This window comes from Euprymna scolopes, chromosome 41 (assembly GCF_053919585.1).
Source record: "Euprymna scolopes isolate OS-2025 chromosome 41, ASM5391958v1, whole genome shotgun sequence".
Lineage (NCBI taxonomy): Eukaryota > Metazoa > Mollusca > Cephalopoda > Sepiida > Sepiolidae > Euprymna > Euprymna scolopes.
Window position 1 is genome coordinate 20,634,914 of NC_136522.1, and position 17,971 is coordinate 20,652,884.

General features: G+C 32.9%; 1 protein-coding gene across 4 annotated transcripts in view; it reads right to left on the bottom strand.

Moving 5' to 3' along the window:
* LOC145266399 (WD repeat and FYVE domain-containing protein 3-like) overlaps positions 1-17,971 on the bottom strand; it is a 447,754-nt gene that overhangs the window by 177,413 nt on the left and 252,370 nt on the right. For all 4 annotated transcript variants that reach the window (XM_080122046.1, XM_080122045.1, XM_080122044.1 and 1 more), the window contains exons 13-16: positions 15,442-15,635; positions 10,280-10,418; positions 7,659-7,759; positions 4,418-4,581 (exon numbers count right to left, since the gene is read on the bottom strand). In XM_080122046.1, coding sequence (XP_079978172.1) covers positions 4,418-4,581; positions 7,659-7,759; positions 10,280-10,418; positions 15,442-15,635 — 598 coding nt within the window. The remainder of the gene's footprint in view (positions 1-4,417; positions 4,582-7,658; positions 7,760-10,279; positions 10,419-15,441; positions 15,636-17,971) is intronic.

The window sequence follows — 17,971 nt, forward strand, 5'->3', positions numbered from 1 at the left end:
ACACCCGGGCAACGCTGGGCTGAAATGCTAGTTAAAAATAGAACAAAAATAAAGAAAAATTTGTATGATGTACATGGGCATGATCAAACGAAAATATCATATTCGAAAAATCAAACAAATTGATAAGTAGTTTTGTTTTTTTTAAATAAGAAAATCGAATTTCATATCCATCTAGCCATTTTGAAAAAAAAAAAAAGAAAAAAGAAAAAGAGGAGATAATTCATACATACTCGATTTATATTTTAATGCAAACAAATTCCTATTTATCATTTAAAAATGATTTTCTTTATAAAAATAAAACTACTTGATCAATTTATGTGAATTTTGGAAGGTGACATTTTTGTTTCATCATGAGTGCATGCATCATACAGATTTGTCTTTATTCTTGTTTTTTTTTTTTAACAAATTTATGGACAAGAGCCAAACATGATATTTGGGAGTCTTCTGTTCGTATACATGTGATTGGTTGATAATAAAAAGGAATAGGTAGAGTACACATTACTAAGGAAGTAGTTTTTATGATGTCAGCATTCAAATTTGAATCTCGCTTAAGTCTAAAGGATATTTTTTTTAATTGGAGAAATGCTTTATAAATTCCAAGTAATTAATATAGTGACGTAAAAAAAATCATTACATAAATGAGGATTCTGTATTATATCAAAATTAATTATTTTTGCTTAAAAACTTTATCATTTCTAATGTGGTTTTCTTTGGCCAATAGAAACAATAAGTAGCATATTTTATTTTCACAAAACTTAAAATATTTCTTCATATAAAGTTGGACATTTGCTACATATTGGAGACCTTAAGTCAGTAGCAATTAAGGTATCTAGTATGAATTTTAACAAGGGTTACACTGAGTGCATGAGGATAATCCAGATCTGCAAAACAATTGTTCCCAGGATTGAATGAAAGATGGGTGACTATGCAAGGGCAGAGGTCAAGTGCTGTATACAAAACAGGAGTTTTTTTTTTTTTTTTTTACATAGGCATCACCACATTATCAAGGCCCAGAGGCCACTCAAGGATAAGGGTTAAAGAGTGTACAGTAGAAATTGGACAATATAGTAATCATTAGTAATGAAAATTTGGTAAATTTGATAACTTATATGGAACGGCTCATCAAGAACTTATTTACGTTAGACTTGAACACAACCATATTGTAGTCAGCTGGAAAGCAGGAAAACGGAAGACAATTCCACAGGCGTGCAGTTCTAAGAAAGAAGCTTTGTTCATGGAATCTACGTTTAGGTTTAGGCACAGATAAAGAGTGGGGGCAATTATTGATAGTGTTTACAGCTAGACGAGTGTTTCTTGTGAAAGTTTGGCGAGGGGGGACCATAGATTGAAGCTCAGTCTAACACTTTCCATGAAAATAACGATACATCAGAGACAAACTCGCAACATCTCTTCTGTGAGATAGAGGTTGCAAGGAGGAGAAAAGGACATCTCCTACGAGGCTACGAAGCCTATTTTGAACTCTATCAAGGCAGGACAAGTCCTTTCTAGCAGCTCCTGCCCAGATGTGGCAACAGTATTCCATCCTTGGACGTACCTGGCTCTTATATAGATAGAGAATAGCATCAGCAGTGAGATATTTACCGGATCGATAGAAAGATCCCACCATTTTTCCAGCGGCTTTGGCAACAGATTTGATGTACGTGTTCCATTTAAGATCATGAGTAATGGTCAAGCCCAGAAGCTTGTCAAAACTTGAGGCCTCCTGAAGACGAGAGCCATTCATTTCAATTGATGACAAATGTGGATTAGAATGTTGATGATGTAAAGAGAGAAGCTTGGTTTTAGATGCATTAAAAGTAACCAGCCACTCCTTTCCCCATTGTACTACGTGCTCAAGATCAGAGGAGAGAGAATTGGAGAGAACTTGGTCGTTTACTGTCTTAGATGTGCTACCATAAATGGTAGTGTCGTCAGCATAAATGTCTACAAATGATGTAAGGATGTGATTTGGAAGATCATTAATGTAGATCAAGAAAAGAGTTGAATGATATAAGAATATGACGAATGACATCACATTTTTGAGCAAGAGAAAACTAAGGTTTTAAGATCAGCCTCTTTCAGGAAGCCATACAAACCAGACCATGGCCAATAATGTAGAAATAATCTAAGTGAATGTTACTAGGATGTCTCTTTCCATTTTGGTCAATGTGGACAAAATGAATACTTACCATCGAAAAGTTGATTTATAGGGTATTCGGGTCTGGTATGAACAATTTTCACAGTTAAATTTGTTGCTGGCAAGTAGTTCTTATGGTATTATGACCTTCATTATTTAATGTATTCTTTAACATGGGGAGGGGGGGTTTTATTACTTGAAGCATGTGTCAAATGTCTTATGTAACAAAGAAAAAAATGGCGGCCACTTTAAAGTATTAGATAACCCCCACTCTTTATCTGTGCCTAAACCTAAACATAGATTCCATGAACAAAGCTTCTTTCTTAGAACTGCACGCCTATGGAATTGTCTTCAGTTTTCCTGCTTTCCAGCTGACTACAAAATGGTTGTCTTCAAGTCTAACGTAAACAAGTTTTTGATGAGCCGTTCCATATAAGTTAACAAATTTACCGAATTTCCATTATTAACGATTACTATATTGTCCAATTTCTACTGTACACTCTTTAACCCTTATCCTCGAGTGGCTTCTTAGCCTTGATAAGTGGTGATGCTTATGTAAAAAAAAAAAAGAAAAAAAAAAAAACATGGGAATTTGAAGGTCTTAACATCATAAAAATTACTTGCCCGCGATAAATTTAACTGTGATATTCGTTCATACCGTACACAATTTCTTAAAAATCAACTTTTAAAGATAAGTCTTCATTTGGTCTACTAGGTCACATTAACCATCATTTCAAATAAGTTGGAAAATTAACTTAAGTAAATAATTAGCTTAGGGGAAATTAGTCTCTCTCTCTCTCTCCAGTGTCAATTCTCTCCAAATTTATGAAAACTCTCAGCGAATGTCTCCTTGTGTTGTTCCTGCATGAAAGTTGTATTAATTTTATTCCTCTAGCAACATTGATCACAACTTATGGAGAAAAAAAAAAAAGAAAGATGAAGCGAATAATGCAACAAACGCCAGGCGGGACAGCGACAAGAAAAATAAAAGAAGCAAAATGCATGTAAAAGATCAACATAGTTAGAATCTTAAAAAGGTCTCTTGGTTGTAATGCATGAGACAGTGTTTAACATCCTGTAGAATGCCTCATAACCAGTTAGCAAAAGATGAGAAAATTTTTTTTTTTTTTTTTTAAATAATACATATTTGTTTACAGATGATAAATATGTGGCATGGTCTCTAGCCTTGGTAGATCCATTTTAGACAACGATAGTGTCTTTGGAGTTTCGAAAAGAACGACACAAACATTTAATACATATTGTCTATAAATGCTATGTTTTAGCAAAGAAAGAATATGAAGGATATATACAGGCATGCATATTAGAAAGGAAATAAATGAACAATGATGAATGACGCCACGTTTTTGAGCTGAGAGAAACGAGTGTTCAAGTCAGTCTCTCTGTAGAAGCCGTGCGAATGTGACACAACCAATAATGTAGAAATAATCTAGGACGAATATTATTTCGATGCCTCTATCCATGTGCGGCACTCATTTAAGTTAGAAAGTTAATTTAAGAAGTAGATTATTAGCTAAGTGGTCATGAGCCTATTTGTCTTTTAAGTTAATTTTTCCATAATAAAACTATTTATGAAAACTCTCCGCGTGTGTCTTTCCTGCATGAAAGTTGTATTAATTTTATTCATCTAGCAACATTGATAATGACTTACGGCCAGAAGAAAAAAGGAAGATGAATCTTATCTTACAACAAACACTAGACGGGACAGTAACCATGAAAGAAGCAGAATGCTTGTAAAAGATCAGCACATATAAACACCCCAGATGGTGAAAATCTTAAAACAGATTTCTCAGTTGGAATGCATGAGAGAGTGGGTGGAAGTACTAGGATGCCCCATACCCAGTTAGCAAAAGATGAGAAAAAAAATGATACAAATGATAAATATGTGGCATGGTCCCTGACCTTGGTAGGTCCATTTTAGGTGATGATAGTGCCTTTGGGGTTTGACAAGAACCACACAAACATTTAATACATATTGTCTAATTTAAAACATTGAGAAAATAGGAGGGTCACCAGGTAGCAAGTGCAAACTAAAATCATCAAGAGTTTTGCAAAAGAAAAAAATGAGAAAATTATATTTTATTACAAAACATTTTTATATTAGTTTTATAAAAATCTGAAAGTAATTTTCAATTAGTAAATGTTCATCTATGCAAATTCGTGTTTGGTGAAAAAAGTTGAATAGTTACGAGGCCTAGAAATACGTCAATATGGTCATAGAGTAAACGATGTGCACATGTAAATCATTAATTAAAAACTCACTTGCTGTCTTTTACATCATTGAAGAATTCCTCAAAGATACTGAATGTCTCTGATGTTATCTGGCTTTCAGCATTGACCAGTTCTTCAACATCAGGAAGAATGTCGATGGTATTAGAGAAGCAACCAAGAAGACGAACTGCCTCAGTAAGGCTATCATAGCGAACCTGAAAATGAAAAAAAAAAAAAAAAAATTAAAATCAATGAACATGAAAATTTGATTGCCTTAGTTATTTAACGGCACATCAAACGGCTGCGTAATTTGATAAGTATTACTTTTTATTTCTCATTTTCTTGTCACATACTCAAGGTTTTTCCTAATAGAAGAGATGTTCTACGTTTTCTCTGCTTTATCGTTATTTTTATATCAAGTAATCAACTGAACTTGACACTCATCTAACTACAACCACTGTCAACAATTTTCCTTACCCTCTATCTGTACCTAAATCAAAACAAATTCCATGAACTATGTTTCTTTCCTATAACTGACTGCATGTGAAACTCTATACTGTGAGGCTGTTTTTCAGCTGACTACAACAGAGTCATCTTCAAGTCCAATGTAAACAAGTTATTGTTTAGACGTCCTCTTAAATAAAATTCTACCCAATTCCGACCATTATGATGTTGTCTCATTTACCACCTTACACTAATTAACCCTTATCCTCAAGTGGCCTTTAGGACTTGATAAGTGGCACTCTTATGTAAAAAAAAAAAAAAAAGAAAAAAATGTTAGAGGTTTCATGAATGATTTCCAATTTTTTCTATCTGTTGCCATTTTGCAACAGGATCAGGTCATCGTCAACTAATCCCTTCTTTTTCTTAAGTGGCCTACCGCATGGCTTTGGCATATAGACATCAATATGGAACATGCTGGAGCATTTCAGATGACTGACCCGGGTGATGTGACCATACGAGTTGAGATGTGCGATGTACTTTCACATGAAAACTTATACAAGTAGAGGATTACAGTTAGAGTTGGGTACTTTTTGGAGCAGTAGAATGATTCAATGATTTTTTCTGGCAATTTTCCATTTAAGGGCTAGCTACTACAACAGCAATCCACTCTTAGAATCATGATATATTTCGGTAACAAAGAATTTTTTAATTTTAATTAAATGTTTAAAAAAATTCAATTTTCAGAAATTCCCTTTTTCCTCAAAGCAAGATTTAAAAAAAAACATAACCTCATTTATCATCGTGTGATTCCTACCTTTTTTTGTTTGATCTGATGCCCCCTACATCAACTTTACGTCACTTATCTGTGGAAGTGATTCTGTTTTGCAGATCTGGATTATTATCATGCACTCAGTGTGACCCTTGTCAAAATGCACACAATGTTACATAGGAACTCTATGCCACTGTCAATTAAGTAAATTCAAAAAGAGATGCCAATCAATAAATTAGACATGTTTTGCTAACAAATATGTCAACACAAGTGCACTTTAACTTGACAGAAGTATTTTTTTGTTTTCATTTTCAGAAGAGTTACATATTGAAATATTCTAAAATGACTTACAATTTTTAGGACCATTTTTTATTCAATGAAAGAAATTTTTTTGGAAAAAAAAAGAAAGAAAAAGTTATATAAAAAATACATTCCATCTATTTCTGAGCATTCTAAACTGAATTTTATATTTTATTTGTGCATTTAAAAAAATATTTTGAAAATAATTATTTTGAAATATAGAATCTCACATTTTATTTGTAAATTTTACATATAATTTATTTTGAAATATTGTCGCAAAATTTTTCAACAATTTCAATCAAATTCGTTAAATGTTCCCAAAATTAATGTTTTCTGTTACCATATTGAACTTGTTTTGAATTACCAGAAAAGTTTGCTTAGGAAACGAGCATTAATTTTGGATTGTTTTACGTTTTACTAGTATAACTCTTCTAAAAATGAAAACAAATAAAATGGCAAGTTAATGTGCACTTGTGCCAATATTTCATATCCTAGCTTTTATTTTTAGCAAAAATACATTTGGGTATTTTTTCTGGACACAAGGCCACCATAATATAAGTTATTGGAGGGGTTCTAAGAAACAAAGACAATATTGAAGAAATACTTGGATTTACACACATTTATTTTCATATAAACAGTTTGCTGATTACAAGCATAAAATTGGATATGAAATATATAAGGTGATATTTAATATAATACCAACATAGTTATTAAGAGAAAATACTAAGGATGGGAAGATTCCAGTATTTTTACTGATTCCAATACAATTACTGATTCCTTATTAAATTCCCGATTCCGATTCTTTCTAAATCTCTACATATTTAACTATAAAGTTGTTATTTTTTCATGATTACCGTAAAAACACATGTTAAATGTGCAGATAATTTCTTAAACGCAAGGATACACTTGTGAGGGATGATCTATCGATTTTGGTTTTTTTTGTTTGTTTTTTTTAAATCAATAGATATTCACTATTTTAGTATTACTGTCAGTAATAGAATATTTTTCTTTAAAGAAAATCAAATAAAAAAGTCAATTAAAAGAATCGTTGTTGGCATCAGAAAATAGGCACAAATTATTCTGATTCTGATACTCCAAAAATTTCCGATTTTTTCAATTCCCGATTCTGATTAATTGACCCAACACTATAAAACATTAATATTGCAATGTTACATAGGAACTCTACACCACTGGCAATTGAGTAAATTAGTGTGCATTTTAACAAGGGTCACACTGAGTGCCTGATAATAACCCAAATCTGCAAAACAGAATTACTCCCACGGATGAGTGACGTAAAGTTGGTGTAGGGGTCAACAGATCAAACAAAACAAAGGTAGGAATCGAACAATGATGAATGAAGTCATATTTATCAAATCTGTCTCTCCATGGAAGAATGAACTTATCAGATGCCAGAATAGCTTTATAAAACAACTGAATCTTGTTGAATTCGCCCGTATTATCTTTCCGTGTCAAAACGAGATCACTACATTTCTGCTGACGGTAACTAAATTAAATCTTTGCATGGGAAAGCTTATCTACCACATTTTTCTATTTCAAGAATGATTTTACATTAAAGAATAAACTTGTTACCTTTTCTATTGTCGTGTTGGCCTATATCTCATACACGATAGCATTACAAGTGTCAGCCATGTTGTTTGTCTCCGTATTAGACTACAGCAGCTTACTATTTTTACATTTGACTGCTTTGTGAACAGATTTTAAACACGAATTAAAGTAAAATAAATAATGCCTCTGTGTTCAGAATCGAGTTTTCCTTACCTCAGCAGAAAAGAACTTGGCATTGGCAGGTTCATACCTCATTGCCACAGTCAGAGTGCTGAAGACCGTCTTCAGCATTAGAAGGATTTCATGACTGTCAACTGAAAAAAAAAAATTCTTAATTTAGCAATTTATCTCTTCAAGAATCTTTGCTATATGTAAAAGGGGCAATCAAATAATGAGTTATGGTGAAACAATGCAAAGATAACTCATGTCATCCAAGGGAGGTAATTACAGGCTTACTAATTTTTCTATTGTAGCGTGGATCTATATTTTATACATGATAACATGAAATAGAACTGAATATTATAAAGGAATTAAATTTGAAAATTAACCAGCAAAATTCAATTACAATCGGGTAGAAATTCACAAAACTTGTTTTTTTCTTTTGGTACTTATGCCAAATAAGGACCATGCTATTGTTCTTGGAATTTTCTAGACAGTTCACATGAAACACAAAAGGTATCAAATTAATGTTTTGTGATTACATTTTTTTTTTGCAAAAACACTGACAAAAAATTTCAATGAAAAATATATTATTTCTATTATTATAATGGAATGAAAAATTAATTGAAAAATGAGAACAATATTCTTTTTGGGGTTACAATAAATAATTATGAAACATTTTTTATGAAACTTAAAGAAAATTAAATTTAAAATCAAGAAAAAAAAACAATTGTAAGGTAAGTTTCATGAATTAATATTTATTGTTTGAATAATAATTAATAACAAAGGAATTTGAATTGTCTTTAAATTCTTTTTTTATCAAATCAAGATAAATATTTAATTTTTTTTTTTTAATTATAAAGCAATGGTAGCAAACAAATGTTTTCGTAAATAACATTGGCTGTTGCATTTCGACACCTTTCAGTATTTTACATAAAAGTTTGGACAATAAAACGGTTTTTATTCTGCATTTAGTACCTTTTATTTTTTAATTACTTTTCACTTTCAGTTTAGACTTTACACTGAAAGATTAATGTATGTTTGGTATAAGGCCACCAATAGTTTTTTTTTGTTGATAAGACATAATTTACTTACAATTAATCCAGGAAAAACTGTCCACTTACCCTCATGCATGGACTATTATCTATACAAGATTAATATATATTTTTTTTACATGTTCACCCCAAACAAGGCACAGTTTGATGTAGAGGGCTACTATCAAGGACATAAGTTGGAAGGACACTATGTAGGGAGTTGAGCAGCAAGATGTCTGTTTACATTACATTTGAACTTCTGCAAGTCAGTAAAGTTGAGGAAGCAGGAGTTTGGAAAGGAATTCCAAAGTCTAACAGTTCTGGAGAAGAAATTATTAAAGAAGGCTTTCTTACATCTAGGGATCTGTGTAGAGGTGAGATTTTGCTGCTTGTTGGGTTTGTCGGGAGTATTTATGTCAAAGGGGTACAAGGGCTTGTAGTTCGTCAGAGCATTCACTATTAAAAAACTTGTAAAACAATCAGAGGGATGAAACATTTTGTCAATTGGACAGAGGTTGAAGCTTAGATAACAGTTCAGGACCTATCAGGTTGGCGCTTCTCATTTGAACCCTGTCCAGGAGGGAGAGACTAGCAGCAGATGCACCAGCCCAGATATGAAAAGAATACTCCATACATGGGCAAATGGTGGCCGTGTAGGCATACAGGATACTTTCAGGCGTCATTAACTTTCTAGCATGATAGAGAGAGCCCACCTTCTTTACAATGCTCTAGATGTATCTGTTCCAATTCATGTTCCCTGTGAACGTTAAGCAGAGGAGTTTGAATGAAGTACTTTGATGTAATGTATCTTTAGCCATAGCTATTGGTGGTTGAGAAGGCTTCTTGTAATTATTAAAGGAAACAAGCTTAGTCTTGGCAGCATTAAATGTTACCATCCATTTTTTACCCCATTCCACTACAGACTGGAGGTCATCCTCTAAGGTTTCGGCCATTGCCTTGGCTATGTATACATTCGTTTTCTCCTCATGCCTGTTATAGAGCGTGGTGTTGTCAGCAAATATGCCCATCTCAGAGACTATTTCATCAGGGAGGTCATTTAAGAATATCAGGAATAATAACGGTCCAAAGATCAACCCCTGTGAAACACCTGCATTTATATCATATTATTTAGACGTACGACCATTATAATCATTAACATGGTGGTTTCTGTAAGGTCACTAAAGTTAAGTAACGTTGAACCTGGCCAGTACAAGATGAGTGACAATTTGAAAATACTAGGCACTGTATGTCATCTCTCATAATCGGGAGAGACATTCTGAGTACCACATGCAAATTTGTACGCCCCATCAACTTCCACTTTCCGTAGAAGGCAGCATACCCAACACTGAGTGAAAAAGTTGTATTTTCCTGGGTTATATGAAAACAAATAAGTAGAAAAAAAAATTAATCATGAAAAAGGATTATCTATTTCTTCCTGTGAGCAAAGCACAAACATACATATATACGTACGTACAGACAGTTTGATGGATTTAGATAACCAGGTCTACATAACATACATCATTAAAAATGGACTTAACCTGGTACAAGGTTACAGGAGTGGAGTATCACTAAGAATCAAACTCATTTATGATACACAAATGATGTTTATCAAATACAATTTGAAAGACTTATCAAACTTACCTTGATCCCAAGGGTACTTCGGGGGAGAGGCCAGGCACCCCTCCATGGAAACAAAGACAGACATGACGTAGACAAAGCCTCCAACTTTGCGGAATACCGTGCGGGTGCGGTGGCTTTCACGTAGAACATTCAACAGGGACTATGAAAAAAAGAAAAGAGATAAATTAATTGAATTAAAATTACACAAATTACACAAGAGCAATACAATGAACATTCAACAGGGACTATGAAAAAAAGAAAAGAGATAAATTAATTGAATTAAAATTACACAAATTACACAAGAGCAATACAATGGCTGCAGCGTTAGAAAATGACATCCATTTTGTAAATGAAACCAAAAATGGTTACGTTTAATGCAACTAAGACAAATCTCCTTCCAAAAAAATTTTTTCACCCCCAAAATGTGAGGGGCTACTGATTCAGGAATATCTAGCAGGGAACTATGTGGGGAGTTGAGCTGCGACGTGTCCGTTCGCATTATATTTAAACCTCTGCTTCATATTAGTATAGTCAGGGAAGCAGGAAACCGGGAAGGAATTTCAAAGCTTAGCAGAGTTATGGCAAAAAGCTATTACAGTAGAAGGCTTTTCAGCATCTAGGGGACTTCAACAGAGAAGAGGGTTGGGATTTTGGTGCTTGTAAGATAGGGAGGGAGAATATACATCATGGTGGGACAAGTGCTTGGAGTTCATCATTTAAATAGGCACAGTGATGCAACATTACGACGATGGGACAGGAGTCAGAGATTGGCTGATAGTGTGGGACCTATTAGATTTGAGAGTATTTTTTGGATCCTGTCTGAAGGAGAGAGACTAGTGGTAGATGTGACAGCAATACTCCATGCAAGGGTGAACAGTGGCTTTGTAGAGATATGATACTCTTAGATGCAAGTAATTTTCTAATATGGTAGAGAGAACCCACCTTGTTTGCAACAGCCTTGGCAATGTCCTCAGTGTATTTGTTCCAATTCATGTTGCCTGAGAAGTTTGATTGATAAGATCTTAAGTAGATTGTTATGAACTATCAGTGGTTAGGAAGGTTTCTTGTAATTGTCACAGAAATACCGTGCGGTCTTAGTAGCAGCAAATGTTACCATCCATTTATGGTCCCATTTCACAGACTGAAGATCATTTTCTAGGGTTTCTGCTATTGCTTTGCATATGTGTACGGTCATTTTTCCCGCATATCATACAGCATGATGTCCTCAGCAAATATATCTACATCAGATACAATTTTATCAGAATCTTTCCAACCCCTGGTTACCATGGCTAATAGCAACCTACCTGAAGATCCAACATTCAAACTCTTTGGCCACATGTAACGTGAATCGGAACAAATACACAGAAGATACTGCCAAGTCTGCTGCAAAGGTGAGTTCACTCTAACAGAACAGAACACTTCTCACAATTGCCAGTATCCTATAAATCTACAAACAAAGCCATCATCCATTCAGGCAGGGAGCAGTGTTGCCACATCTGGGCTGGTGCACCAACCACTAGCCTCTTGCTCTGACAGGGTTCACAAAGAGCCCCTAATCTTATAGGTCCCACACATCTAAGTTCCAGCCCCATTGCCTCTTCACCATGGAGGTACCTAGATGCCAGAACACTTTCTACTCTAAGCTTCTTTCCTCAAACTGCTTGACTTTGGAATTCCCTTCTTGCTTTCTGTTTCCCTCCCCCCTTCCCCCCAACTTAAAGTTTCTTGCTTTTATGACAAGAGACTAATAATTAAAAACTCATTCAAAAGATGCCGGAATAAAAAATAATAATAATCGTTAAAATGTTTAAGAAATTTTGACGCTTTAAAAAATGTTCCTGGTTTTATAATAGAATATAACCTGAACAATAAATTAGGAAATTAACCAATAAAATTATATCAGTTCTTTGTATTTTTAAATATTGTCTGAATGTATATTAGTTAAAATATATGGCGCTTGTACAGTTTAATCAAGACATTAAAAATGAAATTATTGAAAAAAAAAAATTATATTGTACGTACTCGTTATGGAATGAAGTTTTCATGGGAGAAAAAAAAAAAAAAAAAAAAAAAAATCACTGGTACCTGTACAGTTTAATCAAGACATTAAAAAATGAAAAAAATCGAAAAAAAAGTTTAAATTAAACGTATCCGTTATGGAATGAAGTTCTCTGAAAAAAAATTTCACTTAATTTCATAAAATAGTTTTTTTTTTTAATGCGAAAAAACAATTTGTTATGATACCGAGCAAAAAGTTAGATTTTTAGGAAGAAAAGCTAGTATTAAAGATGGGGAGGGAGTGTCGGTGCTTTAAACTGAGTTATCTGCCCGTGGCGTTTCTAAGATCCAAACAAAAATTTTTTTAAATCCAAGATGACTGCCTTCAACATGCTGTCATAAAAACATGTTTTTCCGCTGTAAAAAAAAGCAAAAACAAAAACTACTCAATCAAATTAAGAGAAATTTTTTTTCAAAGATCTTCAGTCCAAAATGGATACATACAATATAACATTTTTCGATATTTTCATTTTTTAATGTCTTGATTAAACTGTGCAAGTGCCAAATCACTTAATTTGATCCAGCAGTTTTTTTGTTTTTTTTACTAAGGAAAATCAAATTTTAATGAGATCGGGTAGCGGCCATCATTTTTATTCGCTTAGGAGAAGGAAGTGCCAAAGGGAGATAACTCCAATCACTGCTTGAAGTTTGTCAAAATTTAACGAGATTATTTTGAAACATGAGCAGAAAAAATACTTAGATAAATATTTTAGGGGGGGGTCCACTTATTTTACAGAGTTTCTGTGTCCTTTTTTAATCCTTTTTTCCTTTGTTAATCAATTTTTGTGTATATAAACAGCCAAATGGCAACAATAGGTCAATCTCATTAAAATTTGATTTTCCTCTGTACAAAAAGAAAAAACTACCTGATCAAATTATGTGAAATTTTTTTTCCCGGAGAACTTCATTCCATAACGGGTACATACAATATAACTTTTCAATATTTTCATTTTTTAATGTTTTGATTAAACTGTACAAGTACCACATGTATTTACTCAGAAATAAATTAGGATGCATGATAAAATAAATGCTGATAATTAATCATAACGCCATTCAACATACGATTCAGAAAGTGGCTATTGCCAACCTTTAAGCCATTTAAGGAAACTGGGATCAATAGCACATGTTTCTAAGATAACCGAACAAAACATTAAATAACTAAGTATCTACTTAAAATAAGTCTCATTCCTTTTCATCTTCAGCCACTGGACAGACAACTGTAGCCAATATGAATAACAGAGAATTGAAAACAATAGACACTTTAGCCTAAGTCAACTTGATGATCCAGATTTGAAAATAGGTTAGGCTGTTGGAATATGCTAGAAATGGACATGATGCTAGATGATTATAAGAGAGAGTGATAGACAAAGCAGTTGGTAAACACGCAACACATCAGACATGTAAATGAAATAGGCTGACAACATAATTAATTAGTGATTATCAATATCACTCTCTATCTCTTCCCTCTTAAACTGGATAGTGATTTAGAATGAAGATAAAAAATAGTGCTTCAGGATTGATATACTGCTTTGTGATAGAATTGTTAAGGATTGAGGGTGTAGATACCTAATAAATAATTTAGTTGAGAATGACAAGTATAAACAGCTAAGGAGTTAGCCACAATGAAACTGATGATCCAGAGTTGGAAATTTTTTAAATGGTGGGAATGTACAAGAAACGAAAATGACTTCACACAGTTCTAAATGACAGTCTGTTTGAAAGCATGCGATGTATCAGACGTAAAAAGTAAATGGGCTGGCAATGTACAATTAATTAGTGATTATCAATCTCTCTTTCATTCTCTCCCTCTTAAACTGGTTAGTGATTTGGAATAAATATCATTGAATACATGTCCACTGTCTTTCATCAGTTCTGCATTAAGATTAGTCTTTTTGAAGATATGAAAGACATTTTAATTATGGGATGATATTCATTTCTTTTCATCCTTGTCACTTTGTCTAGTAGTTGCTATAGAAATAAGCTTCTTTTCATGAAGGCAGAGGACACAAGTAGACGTTTGCTGAGAGTTTTCTTCAAGGTTTTATTTGGAGAGAGAATTTACTCTGGAAAGAGTAACTAATGTTTTTTTTAGCTAATTATTTACTGCCTAATTGAAATGAATGACGCACACAGACAGACATTAAGATAACATTTTGCTTAGATTATCAAGTTTTCCACATTATTGACAATGTCTCATTCAAAGGCTTCTACAGAGAGAGTGATTTCAAAACTTTTGTTTCTCCCAGCTAAAAAATGTGACATCTTTTGTTATATCACTCTGTTTTGTCTACGGCATTTGATCTTCTGCACCCTGCCTCAAATTTAGATCACTCATCTCTAGAAATGTTTCTATTTTGCAGATCTGTGTTATTATCATGCACTCAGTGTGACCCTTAACAAAATTCACACTTGCTAATTTAATTACCATTGATGTACGGTTGCTAAGGTTTAACACTGTTGCATCTTGCTCAGATGGTGCAGTTTGGGATTTGATTGGATTGGAAGCATCGAAGACAGTTCATGTCGGAGACCTCAAGTGCATGAAGAACTTCTTTGTGCAATGACCATATCTTTCAGCCATGCAGCAACATTTTACATTTGTTTTTGGTACATTTTTAAGGCGGAGAATGCAACAAGACTGACAGACAAAGCCTCTTATTAACACGTATAGACATATTTCAAATCTAAACATGATAGGTTGATGAAAATCGTATTTCAAAATTTTGACTGACAAACCTATGGAAACTTTCTAATACAGATGTATGGTCAATTGTAAAACAATAATTTGCTTTTGTCCAGAATTCCCTCTATATTAAAAAAAAAAAAAAAAAAAAAAAAAATTTAAAAAAAATGTACATACTTATGGCAAAAAAAAAATATCATATTCCAAAGAACAGAAATTCATCAAGTAGTTTTATTTTTAAGAAAATCAAATTTTATTATTAACAGAAGAGTGGCTGTCTTGTTTGTCATTTTTATAAACAATCTTTATTAAAAAAAAAGGGGGGGGGGATAACTCAATGATTCAAATTTGCAAGATTTATGTTGTAATGCCTATGAATTCCTATCAATTATTTAACAATGATTTATGAAATTTGATGAAAGATTTTTTTAGTTTTTCTTACCTTTAAAATATGGGTCTTCAGTTCAAGGGCTGTAACAGGCGCTGTATGCATAAGTCCGAGTAGAGTGCCCATATCGTCATCACCACCAGGGGAGAGAACCAGCTGTTGAACAATGTTGAGAGCTTGATGCTGGCAGTCGGTGTAAGGCACCATGTTGTGTGCGCAGCGGGCTCCTCCACATTCACGGAATACACCTGGGTTGGAGGAGAGGAGAGAAGAAAATCCAGAAAATAAAACAATACTGAAGGGACAAGTTGTAGGAATATAAAATGTACTTTTTTTACTGGATATAAGATGTTGAAGAGATGTTGCGAGTCTCTACTTTATCATTATTTTTATGGCAAGTGCTCCACTGAGCTCCAATCTATGTTCCCCCTTAGCCAAACTTTCACAAGAAACAACCGTCTAGCAAAAAACACTATCAATAATTTCCCCCACTCTTTATTTTTGCCTAAACCTAAACGTAGATTCCATGTGTTCAGTTTTCCTGCTTTTCAGCTGACTACAATATGGTTGTTTTCAAGTCTAACGTAAACAAGTTTCTGATGAGCCGTTCCACTTAAGTTAACAAATTTACCGAATTTCCATTACTAACGATTACTTTATTGTCCAATTGTCTACTGTACACTTTTTAACCCTTATCCTCGAGTGGCCTCTTAGCCTTGATAAGTGGTGATGCCTTTGTAAAAAAATAAGAAAAAAAAAAAAATAACAATTGTCCAAAATAAAATCATTTTTAGTCGCATTCAATAGACCAGTCAGCCATTAATATATGATGAACAGCAGTTTCATATTCAACAATCTTTATTTTCACTATCTAGGCTGCATGCTATGAAAAGCATAATTTTTAATTGGGAATATTTTGATGTATATTTAGGGCTTAAGCTTAAGGATTTTCAAGGGATTAAAATTGAGGGAATATTGATTAATTGATGTCTAATGACTATCAATCAAATTTAATGCAAATCTGAAATATAAATGGGAATGGGGCATGTTATGCTCCCCAAAAAGCCTTAAAAATACTCTTAAGCTGAAATTTGGGGAATTAGTCCTTGCATGAAAGAGCAGGACACAAAATGTTTTGAATAACAATAATAAAGACTTTCGCTGACGAGGACTACTATTGACCGTAACCAGTTATACAATCCTTTTGAAATTTTCATCTCTATTTTTTTCATTATGTACTGAATATTTGTTAATGAAACCTATTTCATATAGGTTTCATCAACAAATATTCAGTACATAATGGGAAAACAGAGATGAAAATTTAATTTTATTAAATTTTAAAGACTTTCTATTCTGAAAGAAATTTTTAAAAATTTAATCTAAAAAAGTTATTTTAAAGTTTTTGTTAAAAAAAAATCAGATTTTCTCATTATTCAGACCTGTATTACAAAGAGGGGGTTGCAAAAAAATGAGTTGTGGTGTGAGGAGAAATACAAACTGAAACAGAGAGAATATTCAGACCTGTAATAATACAAAGATGGGGTTGCAAAAATGAGTTGTGGTGTGAGGAGAAATACAAACTGAAATAGAGAGAAGGAGAGTTTTAAAATATAATCTTAAAAAGATAAGATACAAGTTAGAAAAGCATTTCATTCAAGGCATGAAAATTGTTAAACAAAATGTTTTTACTATAGGCTTTAAAAATAAAGGTACAAGATTCAATTTGAAATTTATTTATCTTCAAAGTGCACTAGTTACATAAATAAATCCAGGGTAACTTTAATTCAATTTAAATCAAATTTTTATACCTTACTTTGTAAAATTTATAAAAGTGCACTTTGAAGATAAATAAATTTCAAATTGAATGTTGTACCTTTATTTTTAAAGCCTATAGTAAAAACATCTTATTTAACAATTTTCATGCCTTGGATGAAATGTTTTTCTAACTTGTATTTAATAATTGATCTCTAATAGCTATTGTTACAATTTTACAAAAATTACAGATATGTGAATGAACTCCATATTTAGAAATTTAAATAGAATCAGAATTGGTAATAGTATCAGAATCGGGGGAAGAAAAAATAATAATTGTCCCATCAATAGTACATGTGTGCATGCATATATATATATATATATATATATATATATATATATATATATATATATATATATAAAAGCGAAAATGTATGTATGTATGTATGTATGCGTGTTCGCTTTTTCTGTATGTCTACAAAAGGCTTTTTTCAAAGAAGCGGTCGGTCAGTTCACAACTTTTTAAAACTTTTTATATCACATATAAATCGTAATATCTCACAGTTAACAACGAAGCTCGCCTGTCTATTTAATTTGCTCGATTTCGGGAAGATAAATATTCAACATTTGTCGCTCGCCGCATGTGGGTTAGTCTTTTTCCTATAACATCTTGGGAAAATAAAAATAAAAAAAAGTGTTCCGCAGTAAATGAAATACTATCCTGCAGTCAAACTTGACCTCATTAACTCATTAAAACAGGCACCTGCCAAATCCAAGTAATTAAATAAATTCAAACGTGTTTCCGTTAGCATCTCGCGGTGGGGCAATGGTT